The following is a 24,837-nucleotide window of genomic DNA, read 5'->3' as shown; positions in this document are numbered from 1 at the left end:
GACATTCCTGGGAGTTCCCTAGCACAGATATATACAGAAGTACTGGCTGAGTTCATTGGCCCTCATACTATCAAGGTTCATACTCCAATGAACTCAAAGTGACAGTTTTAGTCTGAAGGCATAGTTCCACATTCAAAACTGCTGGGTTGTTCTAGCGAGCCGTCACTATATGGCTGAAATAATGCCGATGCAACATTACATTCTCATTGTAATTCACTCAAGAAAGCCCTCGATATTTTTAATCAAATCCACAGAGCATCACAATCTCATTAAAATCAGACATTAGTTCTCACTACCACTAAACAAAGATCTGAGGACATCCCATTACGGGTCACGTCAGAACAATCAGAAGGTAACTTTCTCATGCTTTACAGCACTAATTTCAAATTGGCGACTACGCTTCGAAACATATTTGGACAAATTCTCGATTACAAATTTGAAACAAAAGAATGGAATGGCTAATAGATGGTCTAGATTGAATGGATTCAGTCGTTAAACCTGTAACTATCATTAGGAATACCCCCGTGTTATATTTTTCGAGGTTGTAAGATTAGAAATCACATTCCGACTGTCACTTTAATTTCATGATCTGGTAAGTGGCGCTCTCATTGGTCGGATGAAAGGTCGTTCTGACGTGACCCCTAATGGGATGTCTTCAGATCTTTGTTTAGCGGTAGCGAGAACTAAGGTCTGATTTTGATGAGACTGCAGAGCATCAATGAACTGTTTGCTGGAAAAAGATTCCTAGTTGTACAGGAGACAGTATGCACTAGTTTCAGTCCTTGAAAGAATTTGTAATTTGATTGAACAACTATATGTGTTCTTCGAACCAAATTCAAAATGAAGCAATAGCAGCAGAAGAGTCCAGTATATGTATGAGAAGGGAGATATGACATACTTTGGCTTTCCTCCAACACTAATGAGTTCAGAGAGGTGGTGAAGGGGTACATGCCACCCTTTTCTTAAGCATACTGAACATGATGTATTAAAAAGAAACTAAATCATTTGTGATAGCCAAAAAAGCTAACACTAACTGTTGCCTAAATTAAGTGCACTCCTTCCGAAGAGCTGCATGTGTGCTTGATTAAGGTTATGCACTGGGATGTAACTAATTCTGTTCAGTGTGACATTCAACACAGGTGTGCAATTGACAACAAAAGGTCAACTTTTGGTCGATTTATTTTGTCATACCCAGGATTGTTTTCTGAAACTGAATGAAATCATCATTTAATAAACAAAATGGCGTAAGTATGTCAATGAAATAAATAAAACAAAGGCATGAAAATCTTTCAAAGATACAGACAACTCAAACAACAAAATATGCTCTTATGTGGTTCTTACTACATAAGCAAACTAAGAACACATGACAGTTGGAAATTTACATTGAAACACCCAAATTTTGCTAATCCTGTAGCAATACAAGCAGGATGGACCTAAGGGTAACTTGATGTAATGAGAACCACATATGCAGGTAGCTTCAGGCACATGTGCCCCTGCTGGACAATGACAACCAAGGACAGCAGTCCAAAACAAAACTATAATGTACAGAACCTGAAAGTCACCTACAACACAGAACCTACAGACAACCACTAGTTGTGACATATTTAGATGCAGAATATCTGCAGATGCTTGGACCGGATGCAGGACATTTTGACATTGTAATTTTGTATAATGTTGGTTGATAATTCTGCCATTTGTTCTCGGACTAATACTCATACAATACTATTGTGTATTATCAATATCTGTTCATTCAAGATTGTGTCCATTATAACTTGAAAACTGCCCGCCCTCGGCCAAGTCACTTTGTGACTGCTGGCGATACTTGATCTTGGTGTCTGAGGCATATTCCACATAGCATCATCAGTGTTCATGATAGCTATACACATGGAGAAGGATAACATCATTTATGTTCCTCAAAAACAGCCTAGGTGGATTACTTGGGACTGTCTGCAGCTGTAATCAACATGATTAACTGCATATCATATCACTAGAAAAAACAAAACAGATTCAAGAAAAACAGCCTTGATCAAGGTTACATATATATATCCAGATTCAAGCATGGCAGTTCAAGTCCTTGCTGGCAACATCCTCCTTCTAACAGTTGTACTTCATCTGATGAAATAAATTCTTAATTCAGTTTTGAACAAATGGTCCTCAAAAGTGGCAAGAATAGTTCCTGCTCAGTCCGACTAGCGACAGTCTCCTCCAGTATACCAACCATATATACAATGGGCCTCAAACCATCAATACTGTGACAGAGGTTCCACTTACAACCTACCAGTTTGGTCAACCCACTAGGCTGAACTAGTGGCATATTGGCTTGAACAGGATCAAAAGAAAATAACTTGGTTGACATGACATTCATAAAACCTCACTGTTCAAAAAGGACCTGACATGGAAAGCAAGCTCTTTTCATGGTCACAAAGTGAATTTGAAAATCATCCACATTAGTTTTGATACTCGATGGTTTGATTACATTTAGAACTACATGTGATAATTATCAATTTGGCATGTTTGATTGTTTCTGGCAAAGTGACTTTCCAACATACAGCAAGCTCATGTCTCAATGACAAGCTCAATTCACAGTCACTGTTATGGCAGTAGTCAGGTCAAGAAAGGTGAACTAATAGTGCACTTTTTTTTTTTACATAATACAAGTGAATTTCTACCATTGTTGCAGCTTGTGTGTCCACTCCTACCAAAACCCAGCAATCTATCTCCATAGTCTTCAATCAAGGGCTACCTTCCCCTGTCCTCAGTTTCCTTGCCTTGATAACATCTGCAGGAATCTTGCGTCGGTCATAAGCTTGTCCTAGATACGCCATGGTGTCAATAAAGAAAGTGGTTAAGTTGATTTTCCACCCAAATTCACTGGTTGCATAGTCCTGAGGAAAGGTATGGTGGTAGTTGTGGAATCCCTCCCCTACAGCACTCAGTGCCACCATCATGTTCTCTGCCGGGTTGATGCGCTTGTCGTAGGGCCTCATGCCCCACATGTGTGCAGCACTGTTCACTAGCCAGGTTGCATTCAGTCCCAGGCAGTAACGCAAGATGGCAGCAAGGTAGAAGGATACAAACAGACTCTCCCCCCAGAAACACCACGGTACCATGCTTGGCACAATGAAACAGAATAGCAGCACAGATGGAACATATAATCTGAAAAAGGAAACAGATGCAAATTAAGGTTGAGTTATGATGGACAAAGAGGCTACATTATGGGCATGCTTCTGATATACTCCTGTATATATCTATCCTTGATACACGCCTGTATATATGTATCATTGATATACTCCTGTATACATGTATCTATCCTTGATATATTCCTGTACATATTTATCTAAAATACTCCTGTATACATCTATCCTTGATACACTCCTGGATATATCTCTCATTCATATACTCCTGTATACATCTATCATTGACATACTCCTGTATACATCTATCATTGATATACTCCTGTATACATCTATCATTGATATACTCCTGTATACATCTATCATTGATATACTCCTGTATACATCTATCATTGATATACTCCTGTATACATCTATCATTGATATACTCCTGTATACATCTATCATTGATATACCCCTGTATACATCTATCATTGATATACCCCTGTATACATCTATCATTGATATACTCCTGGATATATCTATCATTCATATACTCCTGTATACATCTATCATTGATATACTCCTGTATACATCTATCATTGATATACTCCTGTATACATCTATCATTGATATACTCCTGTATACATCTATCATTGATATACTCCTGTATACATCTATCATTGATATACTCCTGTATACATCTATCATTGATATACTCCTGGATATATCTATCATTCATATACTCCTGTATACATCTATCATTGATATATTCCTGGATACATCTATCATTGATATACTCCTGTATACATCTATCATTGATATACTCCTGTATACATCTATCATTGATATACCCCTGTATACATCTATCATTGGTATACTCCTGTATATATCTATCATTCATATACTCTTGCATATATCTATCATTGATATACTCCTGTATATATCCTTGATATACTCCTGTATATATCTATCATTGATATACTCCTGTACATATCTATCCTTGATATACTCCTGAAAATATCTATCCTTGATATACTCCTGAAAATATCTATCCTTGATATAATCCTGAAAATATCTATCCTTGATATAATCCTGAAAATATCTATCCTTGATATACTCCTGTACATATCTATCCTTGATATACTCCTGTACATATCTGTCAGATATACTCCTGTACATATCTGTTCGATATACTGCTGTACATATCTGCCCGATATACTCCTGTACACATCTAACCTTGATATACTCCTGTACATATCTGTCTGATATACTTCTGTACATATCTGATATACTCCTGTACACATCTAACCTTGATATACTCCTGTACACATCTAACCTTGATATACTCCTGTACACATGTCTGATATACTCCTGTACATATCTCTGATATACTCCTGTACATGTCTGATATACTCCTGTACACATCTAACCTTGATATACTCCTGTACATATCTGTCTGATATACTCCTGTACATATCTAACCTTGATATACTCCTGTACATATCTGTCTGATAAACTCCTGTGCATATCTGTCTGATATACTTCTGTACATATCTCTGATATACTTCTGTACCAGAGTGAGTGAGTGAGTATGGTTTAACGCCGCTTTTAGCAATATTCCAGCAATATCACGGCGGGGGACACCAGAAATGGGCTTCACACATTGTACCCATGACGGGAATCGAACCCGGGTCTTCGGCGTGACGAGCCAACGCTTTAACCACTAGGCTACCCTACCGCCCCACTTCTGTACCAGAGCTCCAGATAAGCTGCATATCTGCGTGAAATACACATCAGAAATGCATTTATACTTCTGTACATATCTCTGATATACTTCTGTACCAGAGCTCCAGATAAGCTGCGTATCTGCGTGAAATACACATCAGAAATGCAGAAACACACAGTAAAATATAATCTAAGCGTATCAAATACGCAACGAACATTACAGATACGCTACAAAAATCAAACTTGTGCGTATCATCAAAATATTATGAAGTAACCCTGCGTATTTGATTAGCAAATCAGCAACTTATTTTGAAATTATAACGGGCATTCCATCAACCATGCCAAACTCCACGATGACAGTTACATCATGATCATTTGCCATCACACTTTCTTGTGGAAGTATCGTGGTATTTTTTAGTCCTATAAAGCTCTCGAACCAACACGACACCAGTTTGTAGGGACTAGATGAATAGTGTTCTTAAATATTTAACTTAAATACCCACATGTGTAAAAACTAGTGGGTAACAGAAATTTGAATACGCAAATAGAATTACTAATACCCAATGATTTTAAAATGCATGGGTAAAATACCCACAACACCAAAAGCTTATCTGGAGCTCTGTGTACATATCTCTCTGATATACACCTGTATCTAGTCATTTTAGTTCGTCATCCACTTGCAGCAAACATTCTCAGATGCCTGGATGTTCTTATTTGGGAGGAGGTTGTGTTCCCTGCTTATGTTAATGCAAGTTAATTACAAGTAACAAAAACAAATGCAGTTACTTTTCCTGGACTCTGACAACAGGATCAGCTTTAAGGTCGGCCATCTCCAGCTGTTTTCCCTTGGCTATGACATCAGGGTGTTTTTTCACCAACAACCATCCCATGTGGGAAAAGAAGAACCCTCGCTTAGCATTATGGGGGTCTGCATCTGTCTCCGAATACTTGTGATGACACCGGTGGTCACGACTCCACTCAAATATAGAGTTCTGGAAAATAAACAAACCCAATGCATCTCCCTTTTTTATTTTTGAAGGATATAAAGGAGGATGTGAAAGTTAAATGTGGTGGGGGGATTGATGTGATGGTTATATGTGGTTGGGGAGATTGATGTGATGGTTCTATGTGGATGGGGAGATTGATGTGATGGTTCCATGTGGTGGGGGAGATTGATGTGATGGTTCTATGTGGTGGGGGGATTGATGTGATGGTTCTATGTGGTGGGGGAGATTGATGTGATGGTTCTATGTGGTGGGGAGATTGATGTGATGGTTCTATGTGGTGGGGGAGATTGATGTGATGGTTCTATGTGTTGGGGAGATTGATGTAATGGTTCTATGGGGTGGGGGACATTGATATGATGGTTCTATGTGGTGGGGGGATTTATATAATGGTTCTATGTGTTGGGGAGATTGATGTAATGGTTCTATGGGGTGGGGGACATTGATATGATGGTTCTATGTTGTGGGGGGATTTATATAATGGTTCTATGTGGTGGGAAGATTGATGTGATGGTTCTATGTGGTGGGGGAGATTGATGTGATGGTTCTATGTGGTGGGGGAGATTGATGTGATGGTTCTATGTGGTGGGGAGAATGATGTGATGGTTCTATGTGGTGGGGGAGATTGATGTGATGGTTCTATGTGGTCGGGGAGATTGATGTGATGGTTCTGTGTGGTCGGGGAGATTGATGTGATGGTTCTATGTGGTGGGGGAGATTGATGTGATGGTTCTATGTGGTGGGGGAGATTGATGTGATGGTTCTATGTGGTGGGGAGAATGATGTGATGGTTCTATGTGGTGGGGAGAATGATGTGATGGTTCTATGTGGTCGGGGAGATTGATGTGATGGTTCTATGTGGTGGGGAGAATGATGTGATGGTTCTATGTGGTGGGAAGATTGATGTGATGGTTCTATGGGGTGGGGGAGATTGATGTGATGGTTCTATGTGGTGGGGGAGAATGATGTGATGGTTCTATGTGGTCGGGGAGATTGATGTGATGGTTCTATGGGGTGGAGAGATTGATGTGGTGGGGAGAATGATGTGATGGTTCTATGTGGTGGGAAGATTGATGTGATGGTTCTATGTGGTGGGGGAGATTGATGTGATGGTTCTATGGGGTGGGGAGAATGATGTAATGGTTCTATGTGGTGGGGGAGATTGATGTGATGGTTCCATGTGGTGGGAAGATTGATGTGATGGTTCTATGTGGTGGGGGAGATTGATGTGATGGTTCTATGTGGTTGGGGAGATTGATGTGATGGTTCTATGTGGTTGGGGAGATTGATGTGATGGTTCTATGTGGTTGGGGAGATTGATGTGATGGTTCTATGTGGTGGGGGGGATTGATGTGATCGTTCTATGTGGTGGGGGAGATTGATGTGATGGTTCTATGTGGTGGGGAGAATGATGTGATGGTTCTATGGGGTGGGGGAGATTGATGTGTTGTTTCTTTGTGGTGGGGGAGATTGATGTGATGGTTCTATGGGATGGGGGAGAATGATGTAATGGTTCTATGGGGTGGGGGAGAATGATGTGATGGTTCTATGGGGTGGGGGAAAAAGATGTGATGGTTCTATGGGGTGGGGAGAATGATGTGATGGTTCTATGGGGTGGAGAGATTGATGTGATGGTTCTATGGGTGGGGGACATTGATGTGATGGTTCTATGTGGTGGGGAGAATGATGTGATGGTTCTATGTGGTCGGGGAGATTGATGTGATGGTTCTATGTGGTGGAGAGATTGATGTGATGGTTCTATGTGGTGGGGAGAATGATGTGATGGTTCTATGTGGTGGGGGGGATTGATGTGATGGTTCTATGGGGTGGAGAGATTGATGTGATGGTTCTATGTGGTGGGGAGAATGATGTGATGGTTCTATGTGGTGGGGGGATTTATATAATGGTTCTATGTGGTGGGAAGATTGATGTGATGGTTCTATGTGGTCGGGGAGATTGATGTGATGGTTCTATGTGGTGGGGGAGATTGATGTGATGGTTCTATGTGGTCGGGGAGATTGATGTGATGGTTCTATGTGGTGGGGGAGAATGATGTGATGGTTCTATGGGGTGGGGGAGAATGATGTGATGGTTCTATGGGGTGGGGGAAAATGATGTGATGGTTCTATGGGGTGGGGAGAATGATGTGATGGTTCTATGGGGTGGAGAGAATGATGTGATGGTTCTATGGGGTGGGGAGAATGATGTGATGGTTCTAACTAGGCTATAACTACTATTCCATCTACCATTAGAGGCAAGTAGCAATGAATATTTCACTATTCCCCGACAGGCTGTAAGTAATAGGAACTATATTTTCAACTTGACTTTAATTTGTGTCCCAAATGAGTTACTTACTTGAAAGGCAGTAGAATCCATGATAGCTAGCAGGATACGCACTGGCATTCTGGCCTTGTAGGAACGGTGTGCCCATAAACGATGTGCCCCTGCTGTGATGCCCAGGGCCGCAAATACGTACATGAAAGCACCTGTATCAGATATGATCATTTCATCAGGACTGTCAATCCTGTCTAACCAGAAGCATATGTACCGAAGCCTATGTCCATATGTCCAGTAGCCTATATCAAAGCCTAGATTCTGCCTGTGCCTTTTCAAGTCTACTTTGTTGGCTCAATTGTGGCGCCACCCCATTTACAAAACGAGTTGTGTCAGATTGCTGTTCTTATTTTGAATGGCTCCACAAAGATGAGTTCAATAGACGACCTGGTCCATCAGGTAACGAAAAGATTGGAGACATGTGCGATAGTCCCCTCATTATTTTAGCACAGAAAAGTATGTATGAAATGGCAAGGGTGGAAACTAGATTTTTTATATAATTTAGTTGACACGCTTGCCTCGGGAGCATGCTGAGGATGACATTGTTCTGGTTCCTCCCACAGCAAACTGATGGGGATACCACAGTTGATAATTCAACTACCTAAGGAACTACTACATGCTAATAATGATCATTGATAAACTTTTAAATAACATAGCTGAGGACAAGGGTGTCGTTAGTACACACTTTTTGGCACCATAGATATTTAATGTTAGCATCCTGCTTTATAATCCACACTGTTCTACAGCATCATGCATCCTTGGTAAAACAGCAAGGGAGCTGATAAACCATCTGATGGCAGTGTGACAGCCTACTGTAGAGGACAGTGTGCTGCTGCATGTACTTACTCCACAGCAAGGTGTAGAGGTGGGCCTGGGGGATGAGTACCAGCGAGTACACTGCAGCCAGGTGCAGCATGGCAAACAGCACTACATTCTTCCATACTATCTTCATAGGGGGACGTTTCTGAGCATGTGTTTCTGCTGTGATGACTGGCTCCACTTCAGAGGATCCAGTTAACATGTCCTCCGATGGAGTGGTTTCCATTATTACATTCTTGGGAGCCATATTGATGTTTTCCCGATGCTGCTACAACAGAAAATATGAGTGACTTGAGTGGGGTAAAAGTAATCAAGTGTGAACCAGCCAATTCAATGTTTTATCTTATGAGCAACATTTCATGTCAGGAACAATGTCACACAATCAACCAAGTCACTATTTGAGTTACAGGAGTAAAAAAACATACCATCAGAAATTAAAACTTTCTTGCGTAGATTACAGAAACACAGCTAAAATATCTAAAGGTAGTTAACTTTCTAAAGAGCAACTGATCAAAAGTATGGTATATACAAAAAAATTCTCTGACCCCACTACAAACTCATTAAGGAGATGAAAGTCTTCTGAGAAGTTCATCCCCATACATATCACAGTTTGCATTATCACAATAAACAGCATTACTACAAAGGTTTAACCTCACTGTGCCCTCAGCCTGTATTAAGGGCTACAGCTCACTGCATTTGTATGTCTGTATTTAAAGTGGGAATGTTCTGGTGAACTGTTCTCTCAGAGTGGACACTGTTTAATTAATGTCTGATAATATGGGTACCTGATAACTGAACACTTAACATGAATTTCATTGTATAAATTCATATTTTTATAAGTAATCCTTTGCGAGTGATAGGTACCAGTGTTGCCATGTATATAAATTGCCTGAACTGGTAACACTGGTCACACTGGTCGTTGCAAAATGGCAAATGTTCATGTAAATATTTGTTGCCGACTCCAAAGATGGACAGAATTTAGTTCATAATGGTCACAGATTTAGAAATAAGAACAGAAGCAACACCACTGTACAATGGCGTTGCTGTAGAAAGAACTGCCCGTCCACAGTGAACACTTCCATCAGCTTCATCACAACGTATCGTGATATTCACAACTCTCCTGGAGATGATGTTGTCATTCAGGAATTCTGATCTACCTGAAAACTAAAATTCGCAGTGAGAGCAAGCCTATTCCAGCAATCTATCAAGAGGAACTGATGGGTTAGTGTATGGAACTACTTGACACCATCGGTTCCAGGTCCCAACCATCCAAACATCTTCAAATTCGAGGACATTATCAAGGAGGAGCAGTCTCATGCCACAACTGTTCTGCTCCAGGTCCAGTCTGGTGGCAGACTGGCACCAAAGAGAAGAAAGTACTGCAACCATGACTAAAAAATTTGAAGTGAAAGAAAAAATGACTATGCTGATGCCATTTAGGTGGCCTGTACATGTGTATGTCTTTGTATGTGAATGAATTAACACAACAAGTGGAATATGTATGTATAATATTCTCATACTTTAAAAAATTATGTATAAATAAATTTATGAAAATTGGAAAATGCTACTCAAATCTGTGTCGGGCATCCATAAAACATCCTTCCATGATTGTTTTAATAGCACAGTAACCATGTAATGCCATGGTAGAGGCTAACGCCCCGATCTTATGGGGATTATTCCCTTTTGGCAGATCAAGTTTGACGATCTCATTAGCCCGAAGGATGACTGCGCGTAACCATAGAGATATGGTGTTGTGACTAACTTCGGTCGTGGATGCAGGAGATACGGGTATGAATAACCGTTTCCTTGAACTACACCTAGTTTTGGTGCAGCGGATGAAAGCTCGTAGTAGGCACACCAGGCACAAGAGGAGTTCACCCTCATCTTCAACCCCCACAATCGTAGAAATTGGTGGGATAGTGAAAGAACGATCAGGTTGGCCTGGTAGATGATTTTTTGCTATAAAATCCCACCATAACCCGAGATGTACTGCTCCATGCATACAATGCTCAAAACAGATGTGATGGCGATTACATGTAACTTGCTCATCCGTGCCGCAGGGGCTAATGCCAAGAGAAATATTGTTTTCTTGGTGAGGTTATAAAAAGAGTATGCGTAGAGGGGCACAAAGGGGGGCTCTCTTGCAAACCTGGAGATACCACATTCAAGTATCAAGCAGTGGTATGGAATTTGGCCTTCTGATCCTCAAGCCTCAATGAGTAATAGGGCCTGCAATTCTGGGGCCTTGGTCATTTTGCGATTCTCTCGAATGTCCAACGCTGAGTTAAGGGCTACCAAATACGTAGTTATGGCGCTACCTTTCAAGTGTTTTGGTGGTAACGCTGTTATAGGGTCTTGATTTTTTGCTTTGCAAAAAGTTTCAAAAGATCTCCACTTGGTAGAAGGACGATGAGCTAAGGCGATAGCTTTAGCTGCCCATGCCGAAAAACCTTTGGCACTTAATGCCTTTTCAAGACGAACCAAGAGTGCAGACAAAATCTGTCTGGCATTGGGTGAAGCAATTTGCTGTGAGGGTGGATGAGTAGGGTTGACAAATGTGGGAGGGGTAGTGGATTGTCTTCTGCTAGATTTCTGGGCCCAAAGAACCACCCTCTCACTAGCCACCAGGGCATGACCAAAGTCAGAGCAAGATTCCTTGTCTCTTTGATCTTTTTTATCATCCAAAACTGGCTCCCACAGGAGATATGGCTTGGATTAGATCAAGCGATATCTACACTGTAGATATCGCTGCAATGAAATTACATCACAATGCTTTGCAGACCATTGTGACGTCACTGATTACCATGACGTCACAATCAAATGACATCACTAATGGCTCTGCCACTGAAGCCATTAGCAGTACTTTTTACACTGAAGACACTGCTAATTAGTCTACAAATTAAAAAACTTGGAAGAATGATGTTGGATGATAAATAAATCTCACCCGAGTGTCTTTTGATATCAAATATATCAACACTCGTTGATAAAAGTGGCAAAAATCCTCGGCAAGCCTCGGAATTTTTCCACCTTTATCAACTCGTGTTGATATATTTGATATCAAAAGACACTCGGGTGAGATTCTCTATGCATACGCTTTTAGCCCTTCCCAAGAAATGCTGAATGCATCCACTGCCCAAGCCTGCGGATCCGGTAACGGGGAGACATACGGTACGTCATAATTTGGTGGTTTGGGCAAGTTGCAAACAGGTCGATGTTTGGTTGCCTCTGATGCAGGAATTGAAATGCCTCTGTGTGAAGTTTCCACTCGGTCGGAGCCACCCTGTCTGGTCGGGATAAGGCATCAGCCAATATGTTCCGACATCCGGGGATGTGCTGAACTATGAATTGTAGTTAAAGCCGATCCACTTGATGGAAGAACCTGAATGTATGTTGAAGCAGGGAGTGGGAGTGCGTTGTCCCCTGATTGCGCAGGCACCACACCACAGTGCTGTTGTCTGCTGATATTGTGAGTTGGGCAGACTGTAGACTTTGTGAGATGGCCAGAATTAACGCTACCAACTCCAAGTTGTTTATGTGCCACTTTTGATGAGGCTATCTGTAAGCGAGCACCCCACCCCTGCAGGGAGGCATCTACAAACAGATGTAGTTTCGGGGTTAACCCGGATGAGGAGACTCCTCTAAGACATTCAACTATCGTCCACCAATTGAGGTATGGCATTAGATGGGACTGGTAGAGTGATGGCTTTGAGTGGATCCTGTTGCCTGATGTAAGGATTCAGGAATTGTTGAACTGGACGCAGTTGTAAGTGGCCTCTGCAACCCTAGCAACAATTGCAATTGGTGAAGTGTGCGTGATTGGCACAGAAGGGAGACAGGTGGCATTAAAGTTTTAGCCATCTTTCCCTCAGTACTGATAGGAGGTCCTGGTCTGTCTAGAAACGCAGTTATTGGCATCATTATTCGTGTAAATAGTCACGGGGCCACTGAAATGCTAAATGGGAGAGCTGCCCATTGGTAGTGTTCCCCATTGAACTGGAATCTGAGGAATCTGCAGTCAGTCGGAGGGATGGATAGGGATATGCAAACAAGTGTATAGTCGACAAAGTCATCTATATCCCCCGCCCATTTTAACACGTTATGGTCCCAAACCAGGTAACTGACCCAACATTTCTCTTAGCCCATGTCAAAATAGCTGTAAAGGAAATTCTAAAATATACATGTCTAAAACTCCTTAATATCAAATGGCACCAGTTCAGTATGTGCTTTATATATAGACATGCAATGTTTGGCAAGGAAATATTTAACAGTTTATTTGTTATACTCCATAAGTGAACCCACCCTATAATAGAACCTAAGTCCAACTTGTTGTCATGGAAACAAACAATAAAATTTCTAAAAGTGCTAAATATCAAAAGGCACCAGTTCAGTATGTATCTGGTAAACATGCAAAGTTTTGTAAGAAAATATTTAACGGTTTTTGAGTTACGCTCCGGAAACGAACAGCACCCTCATAGAACCTAAGTCCAACTTGTTGCCATGGAAACGTAAAAAATAAAAATTTATAAAATTCCTAAATAGCAAAAGGCACCAGTTCAGCATGAGTCTGATAGACATGCAAAGTTTCGTAGAGAAATATTTAACGGTTTCTGAGTTATGCTCCGGAAACGATTTCGGGACGCACGCACACGCACGCACACGCACTGATGCTGGTTCTGAGCAGTCTCAACGTTGTGAGGGGGAAGTAAGGCGGATGCAACAGATAACGTTCGTTGAACACTGAGAGAAAATTCAGACTTTCACACTGAAGTATTAAATAAATTCAGTTACGCCAAGGTTTTACCTTGACCCAAAAAAATTGGCATCTCTGCGTCGCATAAAACCTTGAGTTATGCAAACTTATTCATTTTGTAATTTCAACCAACCCAAGGTAATTTGTTACTTTAGCATAAATATATCCAGTTGGCCTCACTGAACAGAACACCCCTGTCCATCTGACTGTGACCACCAACATGCACTGACACAAGGAAACAGGCAGTCAACTTGCTCATACATAAGAAACAGGGAAGCATGACGAATTAGTTATTAAATACCTATTCATATTCTGAAAATAACAAGTTCAGCTTGTGAGACGTTATTCCACAAAACTCAAAATTTGCCAATAAAAGAAATACCTGAAACCACAATCTGCCAAGTCCCATTATTCTTAAAATGTAAATGAGAATTATGTCTGCATAAGCTATCTGTATTTGCTTCCATAACAATGTAATAACTGACTTTAGGTTGAGTTTATTTCACTTCAACATCTGTATGTTTATGTAACACATAATGGCACTCCATGAATTAACCAATCACCACCTTTGTTTCAATGAGGCTCTATGACTAAATGCTAAATTAGGCCAATCCATTGTCAAGATTATCATGGTCCACAAATACTCACACCAACAGGCTGGCAATTACCCACACGAATTTTGGGTGCTTCCAACTTAATCATAGTCTGCTAATGAAATCTCCTGACATGTACATGATATAAGCTACTGTCCATGGCATGCTGAATAGCAGGTATATCCCGTCTATGTCCACACAGCCACTTCAAATTCAATACATCTCACCCGACAATATGCAGCAGTATTGCTGATGGCACAGCATGTGAGCTGCGTCATGTCTCGCTGTCCCCATTACAAGGTGGCCTATGTACAAAAGCCCCTTCAAAGATACTTAACAAAGAGCATTTCAATGCACTGCTGAAATGCTTGTGCTGTATTATAAACCTGTGCTGACATGAATTTACTTGGCATGATTGATAATACATTCCTTACCAGCAGTCAACACAGGAACATGATTCACCATGCTAACTTCACAACAGACTTCCTTACTGTCAAATTTGTAATATTTTTCCATAATGGTTTAATTGTAAATCATGTCATCAAACATGTAAAAAATGAAGTAACATTAAAACATCTCATTAACTTTGCTGCACCATTCCTCTGACACTTTTTACAACATTTTAAGCAGTGTTTCAATAGTAAAAGTTTTCAGTACAAAACACAATCATAACTATGACATCCTCAAGTGTATTTTCACAAACAAGTGTCTCAGACTTTCAAATTACTCCAGAATAATTTAAATCTCATTAAAACCTGATCTTACTCCTGAACAATTCCTCTCTGCATGATCTGCCCAACCCACTGAAGGAGACTGAATCAGGTAAACCCCTAGCAAACTTTGACTGTGCAACTTAAATAGGATGCATGAATTTTTTAATTAATCAGATGTCAGCACTCTCAAGCAATTCAGTTTCTTTCAGATTCTGTAATTGCACTTTTAACAAAAGAACAATGATACAAAACACAAAAATGACAGGGCGTATCAAATATCAAAAACACACACAGAGAAGCTTTAATATTTTCCATTTGGAACTTCTTGTTTATGTTTGTTTCAAGATACAGAAATCAGATATACTGCTCTTATTGTATCACTTGCTTGTATCCAGAATTACAAAGCATCAGCAATTTGGGTGATTGGAAAGTGCACCTGATGTGACATATAAAGGGCTTGTCAAATTATCACACAGATAAGGCATCATATCAGGGTAAATTGAGCACGTATGTTAGGACTCAGTCAGCGTGTTCAGTCAAAGACTTGTTAAATATTTGCCATATTATTGTTGAAATTGCTTTTTTTAAGAAATGTTTAGAAAACCACTGTGAAAGTATCCTAAGTTACCTCCCTTTCACTTCAACCAATCACAATACAACTAACAGTAGCGTTCTTCCCTATTGACCAATCACAATTCTTTTCACACTTTCACCCACATCTATATCTACACACTGCATTTACACAACAAAAAATTTAGTTCCTACAAAAGCATAGAGCCCTGTGTAAAGTTGTGGCCACCCTGATTTCTCCAAGTATTCATCATGCTCAATCTGTGACAATGTGTGCAGCAATAGGCAGACAGTTATATGAAAGCTGTTGGTAGTAAACATCAACAACTGATAATGTCAGCATTTATAGTAAATAATGTGGCTAAAAATATCTAACTAATGCAAAGTTTTGACATGATGAAATGGCAGTCAATCAAGATTCAATATACGACTAGCTACTGAAAACAATAAAATCTGCAAATCCTCATTGTATGTCAACCAAGTGAAAGTCGTTAGCCACGACTTACAAAATGATCGTCCAGACTTTGAGGGTTTGGCAGATCCGCTCGAATAATCTGCATCGGTCGACTGGCTGTCGTCACGCTTTCGCTTCTTGTCTGAAGTTACGTATCATAGCATTTTGAGGATAATGAGGTACATTACTTACTTACTTTGGAGATTTAACGTGCGCTTTCCGACTGATGCGTATTTCGCACACGGGCCCGGCCAGGCCATTTAATGTGTTTCCAAAAGGGGCGAACAAGGTACATCGACGATGCAAGGTATTTATGTACAGTTGTAAACACCTTTCACTCAAATTAACAAGATGTTCTCAGTAATTAGTCGTCGATTAATTAGTGTCAACTCAGTTTATTGCCTATTACAGTGATTGACCGCTTGGACTATCATGTAGGTACGATGTATTTACAGCAATCAAAACAAACAAAGCTTGTCAGTGTAGATAATCTTACAATCTTACAACTGCAGACAGAAACTGCTCAGTCCTAACTGTTGATCATGTCCGGTCAAAATTTAAGAATGTCCGGACAATACTTTTTAAAATGTCCGGACAGAAAAATTTAAATGTCCAGTAAGCAATATATTAACCCGGACATTTGAGATTCCCAATCGGACATGTCCGGCGCATATGACGGTTTCCCGACCCCTAATGTTGACATGTGCATCACATAATCAGGATAATACCCACAAATATCAATATTTAAAAAACCTGCGGAAAGAAAGCCATAAATGGTTTGAATGGGACAAGCAATATTTACAATCAAACAAAACAAGAAAACAGTTTTGTCACCATCCCCCGCCATGGGGCACATTAGAAATTTGTTTGTTCATACAGTTGTAAATATACACAGAAAAAGGGAAGGTAACTCCAGTTTGCTGCCATGGAAACAGCCAAAGTATGTTCAGGGAAATACAAAAACATCAAAAGGCACCAGTTCGGCATGTGTTTGACACATGTGCAAAGTTTCATAATGAATTTAAAGGTTTCCGAGTTATGTTCAGAAAAGGGACAGCAGCCATTTCTTTATCCCCCTCCCACCTCGTGGTGGGGGATGATAAGCAATACAGAGTTAGACACATAGAATTTTTAAACCCTGTTGCCTCTGCAAAACTATTAGAATTGAGTGTATGGTAAAGACTTCAATGGTTAAAAAGTAACACTAATCAGTATGAAATGAGTGCATGGATGGCAAACTCCCAGTCAAATTCTACAATTGCAGAAAATGAAACTTCACAGGTGTCCACACGTCACTATATTTTGCTGATGTTAGCAAATGATAAAGTGATGTCTAATAATGTAGCTCCTTCCTACTGTTTAGATGAAGGCAGTTGTAGGTGCAACAGCCAGCAGCTGGACCACATGTAAAGAAGGTAGTAATATTGTACTACATGTCTCATTACTAGTACAACTAAAACAGCTTGAGTCTTCATGAAGCAAACAATGACTGTCCCCAATTCACCAGTACTAGTTCAAAAGTTTAATGTAGGATACTAAACTTAATCTTTATGTGTTGAGACATATGCCTGGCAAATCCAAGTGTGTCATGGCAGTCCGAGTTACCTGCTTTTTGTCTAAATTTGCCCTGACAGTGAAAACTTTCTTGTGGTTAAAAGTAGGATCAAACTGTTTTATTAGTTTAGTTACAATATACAACATTGAGAAATCATTTCCTTGATTATGTCAGATGGACAGTTTGCAGGGCCATTAAACAGTAGGAATAAAGTTTTTATCTGACATCAAACTTTTGAACAGGTCCCTAAAAGGTCCAGAGATATATCTGCAAAAAGGTGACATGCAAGGGACAATCCTAATGTACTTGACACAGTTTTTCTTTCCTCGTGGGTCATGTGCAGAATAAACAACTGCAATTAGCTCACTGTCTCAGGCCACCGTCACTGATTACATGGTTGGAATACTGGTAGGTAATTCAGCATGTTCGGTTAAAATACAAAAGTCCAAAGATGAGCTGTATAATTTAGTCAACCGGTTTCACAAATGTGATTTTCAAGTGAACATTTATACCAATGTCACATTGCAATCCAACATTGTGACGTCACAATAAGACGCATAACATTGTGTGGGTCATGCGTATGACACAAATAGAAATTCAGAAATAAGTATGTAGTGGCAGGAAAATGTACAATAATCGTATGAAATACTTCAATTGTTTGAGGTCATTTAATTTTGGTATGGAAGTATTAATAAAATAACTTTCTTTTATCTTTCTCAGTGCATCATTTTCACATTTATAAAACAGGAATATCACAAAAGTTGGTGTTTTATTCGAGGCACATAGATCAGTGTGTTGACCGATCATGTTAGTTACAATATAAAACACTACCAGCATAGAATTATCCAGGATTCCAAGCGAGGTGCCTGTACCAGGCGAATCAAGAAAAGCATCTCTCCAAACATTCAATGCAAGAATTTAAAATCAACTATTAAATCCTTTCCTCTGCTTTTTTGTCCTGCTGTCAATGAAATATAAGTTGCCTTTGAAAATATATAACATTAGTCAGAATTAAAATACCACAAGCTGTAAATTCAATTTGGGAATTTGTAGAGACATTTGTTGCAGACAGTTAAATATAGGCTTCTGAGAATGCCAAGATAAAAAGTAAGTACCTACAGATCAGATCACCACCAACACATCCTGGCACAGCTAAAGGACAACACTACACAGCTTCACCAGCACATCCTGGCACAGCTAAGGGACAACACTACACAGCTTCACCAGCACACCCTGGCACAGATAAGGGACAACACTACACAGCTTCACCAGCACATCCTTGCATAGCTATAAAAGGGACAACACTACACAGCTTCACCAGCACATCCTGGCACAGATAAGGGACAACACTACACAGCTTCACCAGCACACCCTTGCATAGCTATAAAAGGGACAACACTACACAGCTTCACCAGCACATCCTGGCACAGATAAGGGACAACACTACACAGCTTCACCAGCACACCCTTGCATAGCTATAAAAGGGACAACACTACACAGCTTCACCAGCACATCCTGGCACAGATAAGGGACAACACTACACAGCTTCACCACCAGTGCACCATCACCAATGACAGCTGTGGCAACCTATTCTCCCTGGTTCATTTTCCGTACTTCAAATGTAAGTGAAGGTAATACAACACTACGTTCTACCTGCCCCAAAAATAGAGTAATCCTGAAACAGGGTCACTTTCCCTATTATATAAATTAGAAGAATAAAAAAAAATTTAAAAGAAACCAAAAATGAAGCACTATATTATATTATAGTTTGGGCTGGGACAAGTCCAAATTTACTACCTGGGTACCCAATCCCCTATTACCCAACCCTACCCATCGTAGGTCTCAAGAGATAGGTACAAAATGTCTGATTGGGAATATGTTGACTGTAGCCCTGGCAAAATGTATTTAGATACACATATTAAACAATCTGGTCATGCATACACTGAAGGTGTCTAAGTTTTATCTTTATTCAAACATGAAAAGTCAGAAAGAATGGGTGCATAGTCAGAAAGAAATGCAAACATTAGTGACTTGTGGTGTAACCATAGAGTTCTAGATAATTTTTGTCATTAAACAGTATATTCCGTGAGTTACCCGTCCTAGCCCTTATCCTAGTCAAATTATTATGCACCTACTAGAGCTGGGATGGGTAACTCAGGTCGGGTTGGTTCTGAGTAGGACCTGGGTATCCACAGGAGTACCAGGACCCATGGTTTATACCGTTTACCGTTATACCATGATATACCGTTTAATGACAAAAATTCACTATAACTCCATGGTTACACTACAAGTCACTAATCTTCCCATTTCTTTCTGACTGTGCATACATTCCTTCTAACTTTTATATCTTTGAATAGATAAAGATTCAGTCATCTTCAGTGTATGCATGACCAGATCGTTTTATATGTGTATCTAAATACTTTCTGCCAGTACTCCAGTCAAACAACTTGACATTTTGCACCCATCTCTCCAATGAGACTTACAGCTGGCACTCAGTAAGAGGTTGGTTAATTAATAGGGGGTTGGTCAATAGGGGGGTTGTCACCCAGGTGGTAAATTTTGACTCATCCCAGCCATAACAGCAATTGGTAGTTGGCATTCTAGGCCAGCAAGTACAAAGTCCAATCAGGATGTGAGCAAATGCTTCAATGTGTACCAAACACAAACTGACAGTGCATGGTGCTTGTCTATGTCAAGTCGATCTAATTCATCATATCAAAATATCATTAGGACAGTCGGACAGAACATTATTAACATTTCCAACCTCAATGAAATGAATTAGCCTATATATATATATATATATATCAATTTAACTCATCCTACAGACACTTAAAAGCACGTAACCAGTTTTAGCAGAGAAGCATGCTGAACCGGATAACGAATGCACGCTCCACACTAGAGAATCTGCCTTTTGTTTCCCAATGAGATATTCTCGTGTGCGTATCGCCATTCCACGTCCAGATGTTTGCAGGAAATCTTACTTCGAAGCGGTCAGAAACACGGGCTGGAGTCCGTCCGCTGGTACTTTGTGTTAGTCGGCTCGGTGTATTAGCACACAGGCTCGCCTTGTAATAATATGCTAATATCCACACCAATCTAAATCTCGATGCAGGCAACATGACAATGAGGAAGAGAGATGTGAGTTAGGGACAGTCTGTTTCAAATAACAAGCTATAAAACAATAATGGAAGGAGATAATTACCTATTTATGCAAGCGTTGTATCTGGTTAGGCAATGTTAGCGAGTATGTCTTCATGGACAGTAGGAGCCTGTCTACATCCGATTCTCCCCTTCTGCACAAAGAGGTCAAATGTAGTTCTTCCTCCGTCCAGTACTCACTAGCAATTTGTTAGTGTTGATATGTTCACCAAGGAAAAATATTAATCTGAGCGAAGGCATGTGCTACCCACGATTGTCACGTGGCGTACCGGTAAGATCGTGCGGCGTGTTTACAGGCGCAGTGTCAGCTGATGACATTTGTTAATGGCGTGATCTCATGGTGTGACGTAGTTGGGGCACCGTAAGGAGTTGAGAACTCAGGTACAATTGCACGTTTGCTTCCTATTTTAAACATGTCTCTATCGCGATCGATTTAAGTCAGAAGAACTCTTATCAGCGGTTTTTAAAAGGAAACAGAAACGCTTTGCTTTCTAAGATGATATTTTTATATGTTTGTGGAACAACCATTTGCAAGTTCATTGCAGATAGCGATACTGGATAGGCCTAATAATCGCGTAAAATGTTTTTCGTAACCATATGGATCGTTTTAAATTGGGTATTGGTTCGGTTCTTATTTGGAAAAAATATGTTTTTAAACTGTGCAGACATCAGATTGCGGTCAAAAGTTATTAATAGAATAGTAACCTTTATCCGATCATGCACCCATCTTGTGAACCACCCCATGCAATGATCCTGATGTGACCTCGAAGGGTCAAGGTGAGATTTGGGGAAATCCATGTTCTATATTTATGGTAACACTTATCACCGTACGAACAGTTTCGAAATAGATGCAACTCTACAGAGGGTGCCAACAAGTAAACTAGATTCTAATTTTCACATAGAATGTCAGGGGCACAACTAGGTTAATTGTAAGTGTAAGCAAAACCAATTTTCCAAACGCGCAAGGGATCGAGGGTTTGGTGGCATATGCTGCCGAATCGATATTACTTTATGTGTTTGTACACACCACACCAATCTGAATTTCGATGCAGGCATACAACTATTTCATACAAATTTTCATACAACTATACTTACGAGTATTTCTTCAATTTATGTCCTAAAGGTTTCGTTACTTCGTTACTGATATGTACTGATACTGAACTGAAAATACAACAAATGATTTGGGTTTTTTTGGTACTTTTTAAATTCAACTTTGAAATGAACACTGACCTCACCTTGAGACCTTGGTCACAACAATGAAATACTTATTAAATATAAAGTCACCAAGTCATTGACAGAATCGCAGAATCTTGATTTACGAATTAACGTTGAAGTGTTTGTGACAAATAGCCTTTCAATCTTTGTTGACGGTCTACATTAAAAAAAACTGCAACGTGTCGTCTATAGGAGACATAACTTATACAACTTGATAAACCATCTACCACGAAAATCCTAAAGTGCGTAAAGATTCCGGTTTTCAAGTTAGACAGTACATATCATGTTAAACCCAATACAGTTTGAATTCATAATTTACTGTATAGATGGCAAATTAAGGTTAACTTATTTCTTTATAAAATGTGCTTATTTTAGGTGTAAGTACTTGTTTTTCTGCTACAATGCTAGTTGTATATGTTATTGATTTGTCACCCTTTAAAATCTACAAAGTATTGCAAACAAATATCTAGTGATACTTGTCTCCAATATCATTAGATTCGCATAAGAAACATTTTCTCACATTTTCTAACAGAGGCATATGTTTCCACCGCCCCGACAGTTCAAACATTTTTTTCTTTACTTTCTTGAGAAAGCGCCCTGAAGGAATGTCTTGTTTGGAAGAACGTTCTCGCCACTAAACACTAAGGGGCCGGTCATTTATTACAGGGGTTGGTGGGTCAGAGGTTTTTATGCACCTAGGTACTGAAATTAATTCCCCTTCACTAATGCTTGTCATTTTTTATGACCCTCCCCATGTCCTTGTACATTTTTTCATGACCCTCCCCGAAAAGACAAAATGCCTGATACGGGCATGCCATGCTTGAACGATGTGAAGCTGAAACCAGTTAGAGCAGCCCACCAGTCCCCGCATGCATGCCCTAGCCATGCAGTACGACTGGTCATCTAAGTGCTCTGCCGACATCAGAGCGTGTGAGTTGGTCATGCGTCAGCATCATACTCTGTATGCGGACAGCTTGATGGAGTAAAGTGATATTCGACTTTGGACTTGTAAACCGACGCGAGAGCCTCCACCACAACAGCCCACTACTACGTCAAGGCAGTGATGGGCTAGCGACGTATCATATGATCTGTCTACCCGTTCGCCGCGTTACACTTCAAATCCGTCTTACAATACAGGTGTTGGGGACTGGGATAGTCGGACAATACAGGTTTTGGGGACTGGGATAGTCGGACAATACAGGTGTTGGGGACTAGGATAGTCGGACAATACAGGTGTTGGGGACTGGGATAGTCGGACAATACAGGTGTTGGGGGCTGGGATAGTCGGACAATACAGGTGTTGGGGACTAGGATAGTCGGACGATACAGGTGTTGGGGACTGGGATAGTCGGACAATACAGGTGTTGGGGACTAGGATAGTCGAACAATACAGGTGTTGGGGACTGGGATAGTCGGACAATACAGGTGTTGGGGCGGGGATAGTCGGACAATACAGGTGTTGGGGACTGGGATAGTCGGACAATACAGGTGTTGGGGACTGGGATAGTCGGACAATACAGGTGTTGGGGACTAGGATAGTCGGACAATACAGGTGTTGGGGACTAGGATAGTCGGACGATACAGGTGTTGGGGGCTGGGATAGTCGGACAATACAGGTGTTGGGGACTGGGATAGTCGAACAATACAGGTGTTGGGGACTGGGATAGTCGGACAATACAGGTGTTGGGGACTGGGATAGTCGGACAATACAGGTGTTGGGGACTGGGATAGTCGGACGATACAGGTGTTGGGGACTGGGATAGTCGGACAATACAGGTGTTGGGGACTGGGATAGTCGGACGATACAGGTGTTGGGGGCTGGGATAGTCGGACAATACAGGTGTTGGGGACAGGGATAGTCGGACAATACAGGTGTTGGGGACTGGGATAGTCGGACAATACAGGTGTTGGGGACTGGGATAGTCGGACAATACAGGTGTTCGGGGCATGGTAATCAAATTCGATAGAGTGAGTTTAAACATGAAATAGGCATCGGGAGGCAATAAGGCCTAATGTTTACCAGATCGAACATAAAAATGTGTTTTTTTTTCAGACTTACCTAGTCTGATCCAAGCTGTGAAATGAAGTCGGACTATAAGTTTGTGCGAGGGTGATAGAGCTCCGACGGACAGTAAAGACGGGCCAGAGATCTGCAGTTGACTGACTATACATACAACGCAGTGTGTTGAACTTTATATCCAGTGACAACCACGGGAAAACCCTGTTCGCGGTGGTATAACCCAATTATAATTATGTTGACATGAGTTCAAAGTCGAACTTCTGTGCTCTGCCACGGATATCGGGTCAGATAGCACTGGCGACAGACTTCAGTGTTGTGTTTGTGAGAACAACCGAAATATTAGTCAGTGGTTTATTTATTGTTTTGGTAACCACCTTTCCCCCCATAACCTTCTCTATTACACAGTGGGATCCTCTGCGCGCACTCTCTGACCGCTTGTCAGCTTACACTTGTGTGGGTTACTTGTCAGGGAGTAACAAATGCAACATGTAGGAGGAAAATGCATAGTTCTATGAAAGTGGTCAGAAAATATTATGTGTGGGTATAAAAAAAACAATGTCTGCCTCAGACATAGGTATTACGCTAGCTAGGTGATCGGGATATTGCATAACGTTCATTTTTTTGCTCTGTTTTTGTGACTCACCATGAAAATCTTGATATTTCTTTTCATTTTCACTTTTATGAAACAAGAAAAACAAAATCCTGAAATAAATTATACTTGTAAATTATACTGACCTATCTTGTGTATTATAGAAAATGAAAATAAGAGGCTAGTGTCTGCGGTATTGCTTAAAATGTTGTTCCACCCCA

General features: G+C 40.5%; 2 protein-coding genes across 11 annotated transcripts in view; one reads left to right on the top strand and one right to left on the bottom strand.

Annotated features, from left to right (window-relative positions):
* Positions 1–1,161: 1,161 nt before the first annotated feature.
* LOC124123062 (stearoyl-CoA desaturase 5-like) lies at positions 1,162–24,236 on the bottom strand. 8 transcript variants are annotated; one of them, XR_006859258.1, is made up of 6 exons: positions 20,615–20,767; positions 9,026–9,266; positions 8,201–8,331; positions 5,628–5,833; positions 2,670–3,156; positions 1,162–1,210 (listed from the first exon to the last, which is right to left on the bottom strand). XR_006859258.1 is itself a non-coding variant. In XM_046486302.2 (5 exons), exons 2-5 carry the CDS (start codon positions 9,243–9,245, stop codon positions 2,733–2,735), a joined length of 981 nt encoding a protein of 326 aa, XP_046342258.1. In that variant the 5' UTR covers positions 9,246–9,263; positions 24,067–24,236; the 3' UTR covers positions 1,162–2,732. The 8 variants fall into 8 exon arrangements, 7 of the variants coding, with proteins under 7 accessions (XP_046342258.1, XP_046342256.1, XP_046342254.1 ...); XM_046486302.2 differs by lacking the exon at positions 20,615–20,767 and adding an exon at positions 24,067–24,236 and having other exon boundaries at positions 1,162–3,156; positions 9,026–9,263; XM_046486300.2 differs by lacking the exon at positions 20,615–20,767 and adding an exon at positions 24,067–24,235 and having other exon boundaries at positions 1,162–3,156.
* LOC124123005 (spermine oxidase-like) overlaps positions 16,110–24,837 on the top strand; it is a 69,438-nt gene continuing 60,710 nt past the window's right edge. For 2 of the 3 annotated variants that reach the window (XM_048402657.1, XM_048402655.1), the window contains exon 1: positions 21,101–21,173. The gene's annotated coding sequence lies outside the window, so the exon portion shown is untranslated. Of the gene's footprint in view, positions 16,386–21,100; positions 21,174–24,837 lie in introns of those variants that run through there. The other variant, XM_048402656.1, reaches the window with a different exon arrangement.

The sequence above is a fragment of the Haliotis rufescens genome, unplaced genomic scaffold (assembly GCF_023055435.1).
Source record: "Haliotis rufescens isolate VD_foot unplaced genomic scaffold, xgHalRufe1.0.p SCAF_28, whole genome shotgun sequence".
In the NCBI taxonomy this organism is placed as follows: domain Eukaryota; kingdom Metazoa; phylum Mollusca; class Gastropoda; order Lepetellida; family Haliotidae; genus Haliotis; species Haliotis rufescens.
Note: the sequence above shows the minus strand (reverse complement) of the source record. Positions and strands in the feature narration are given on the sequence as shown.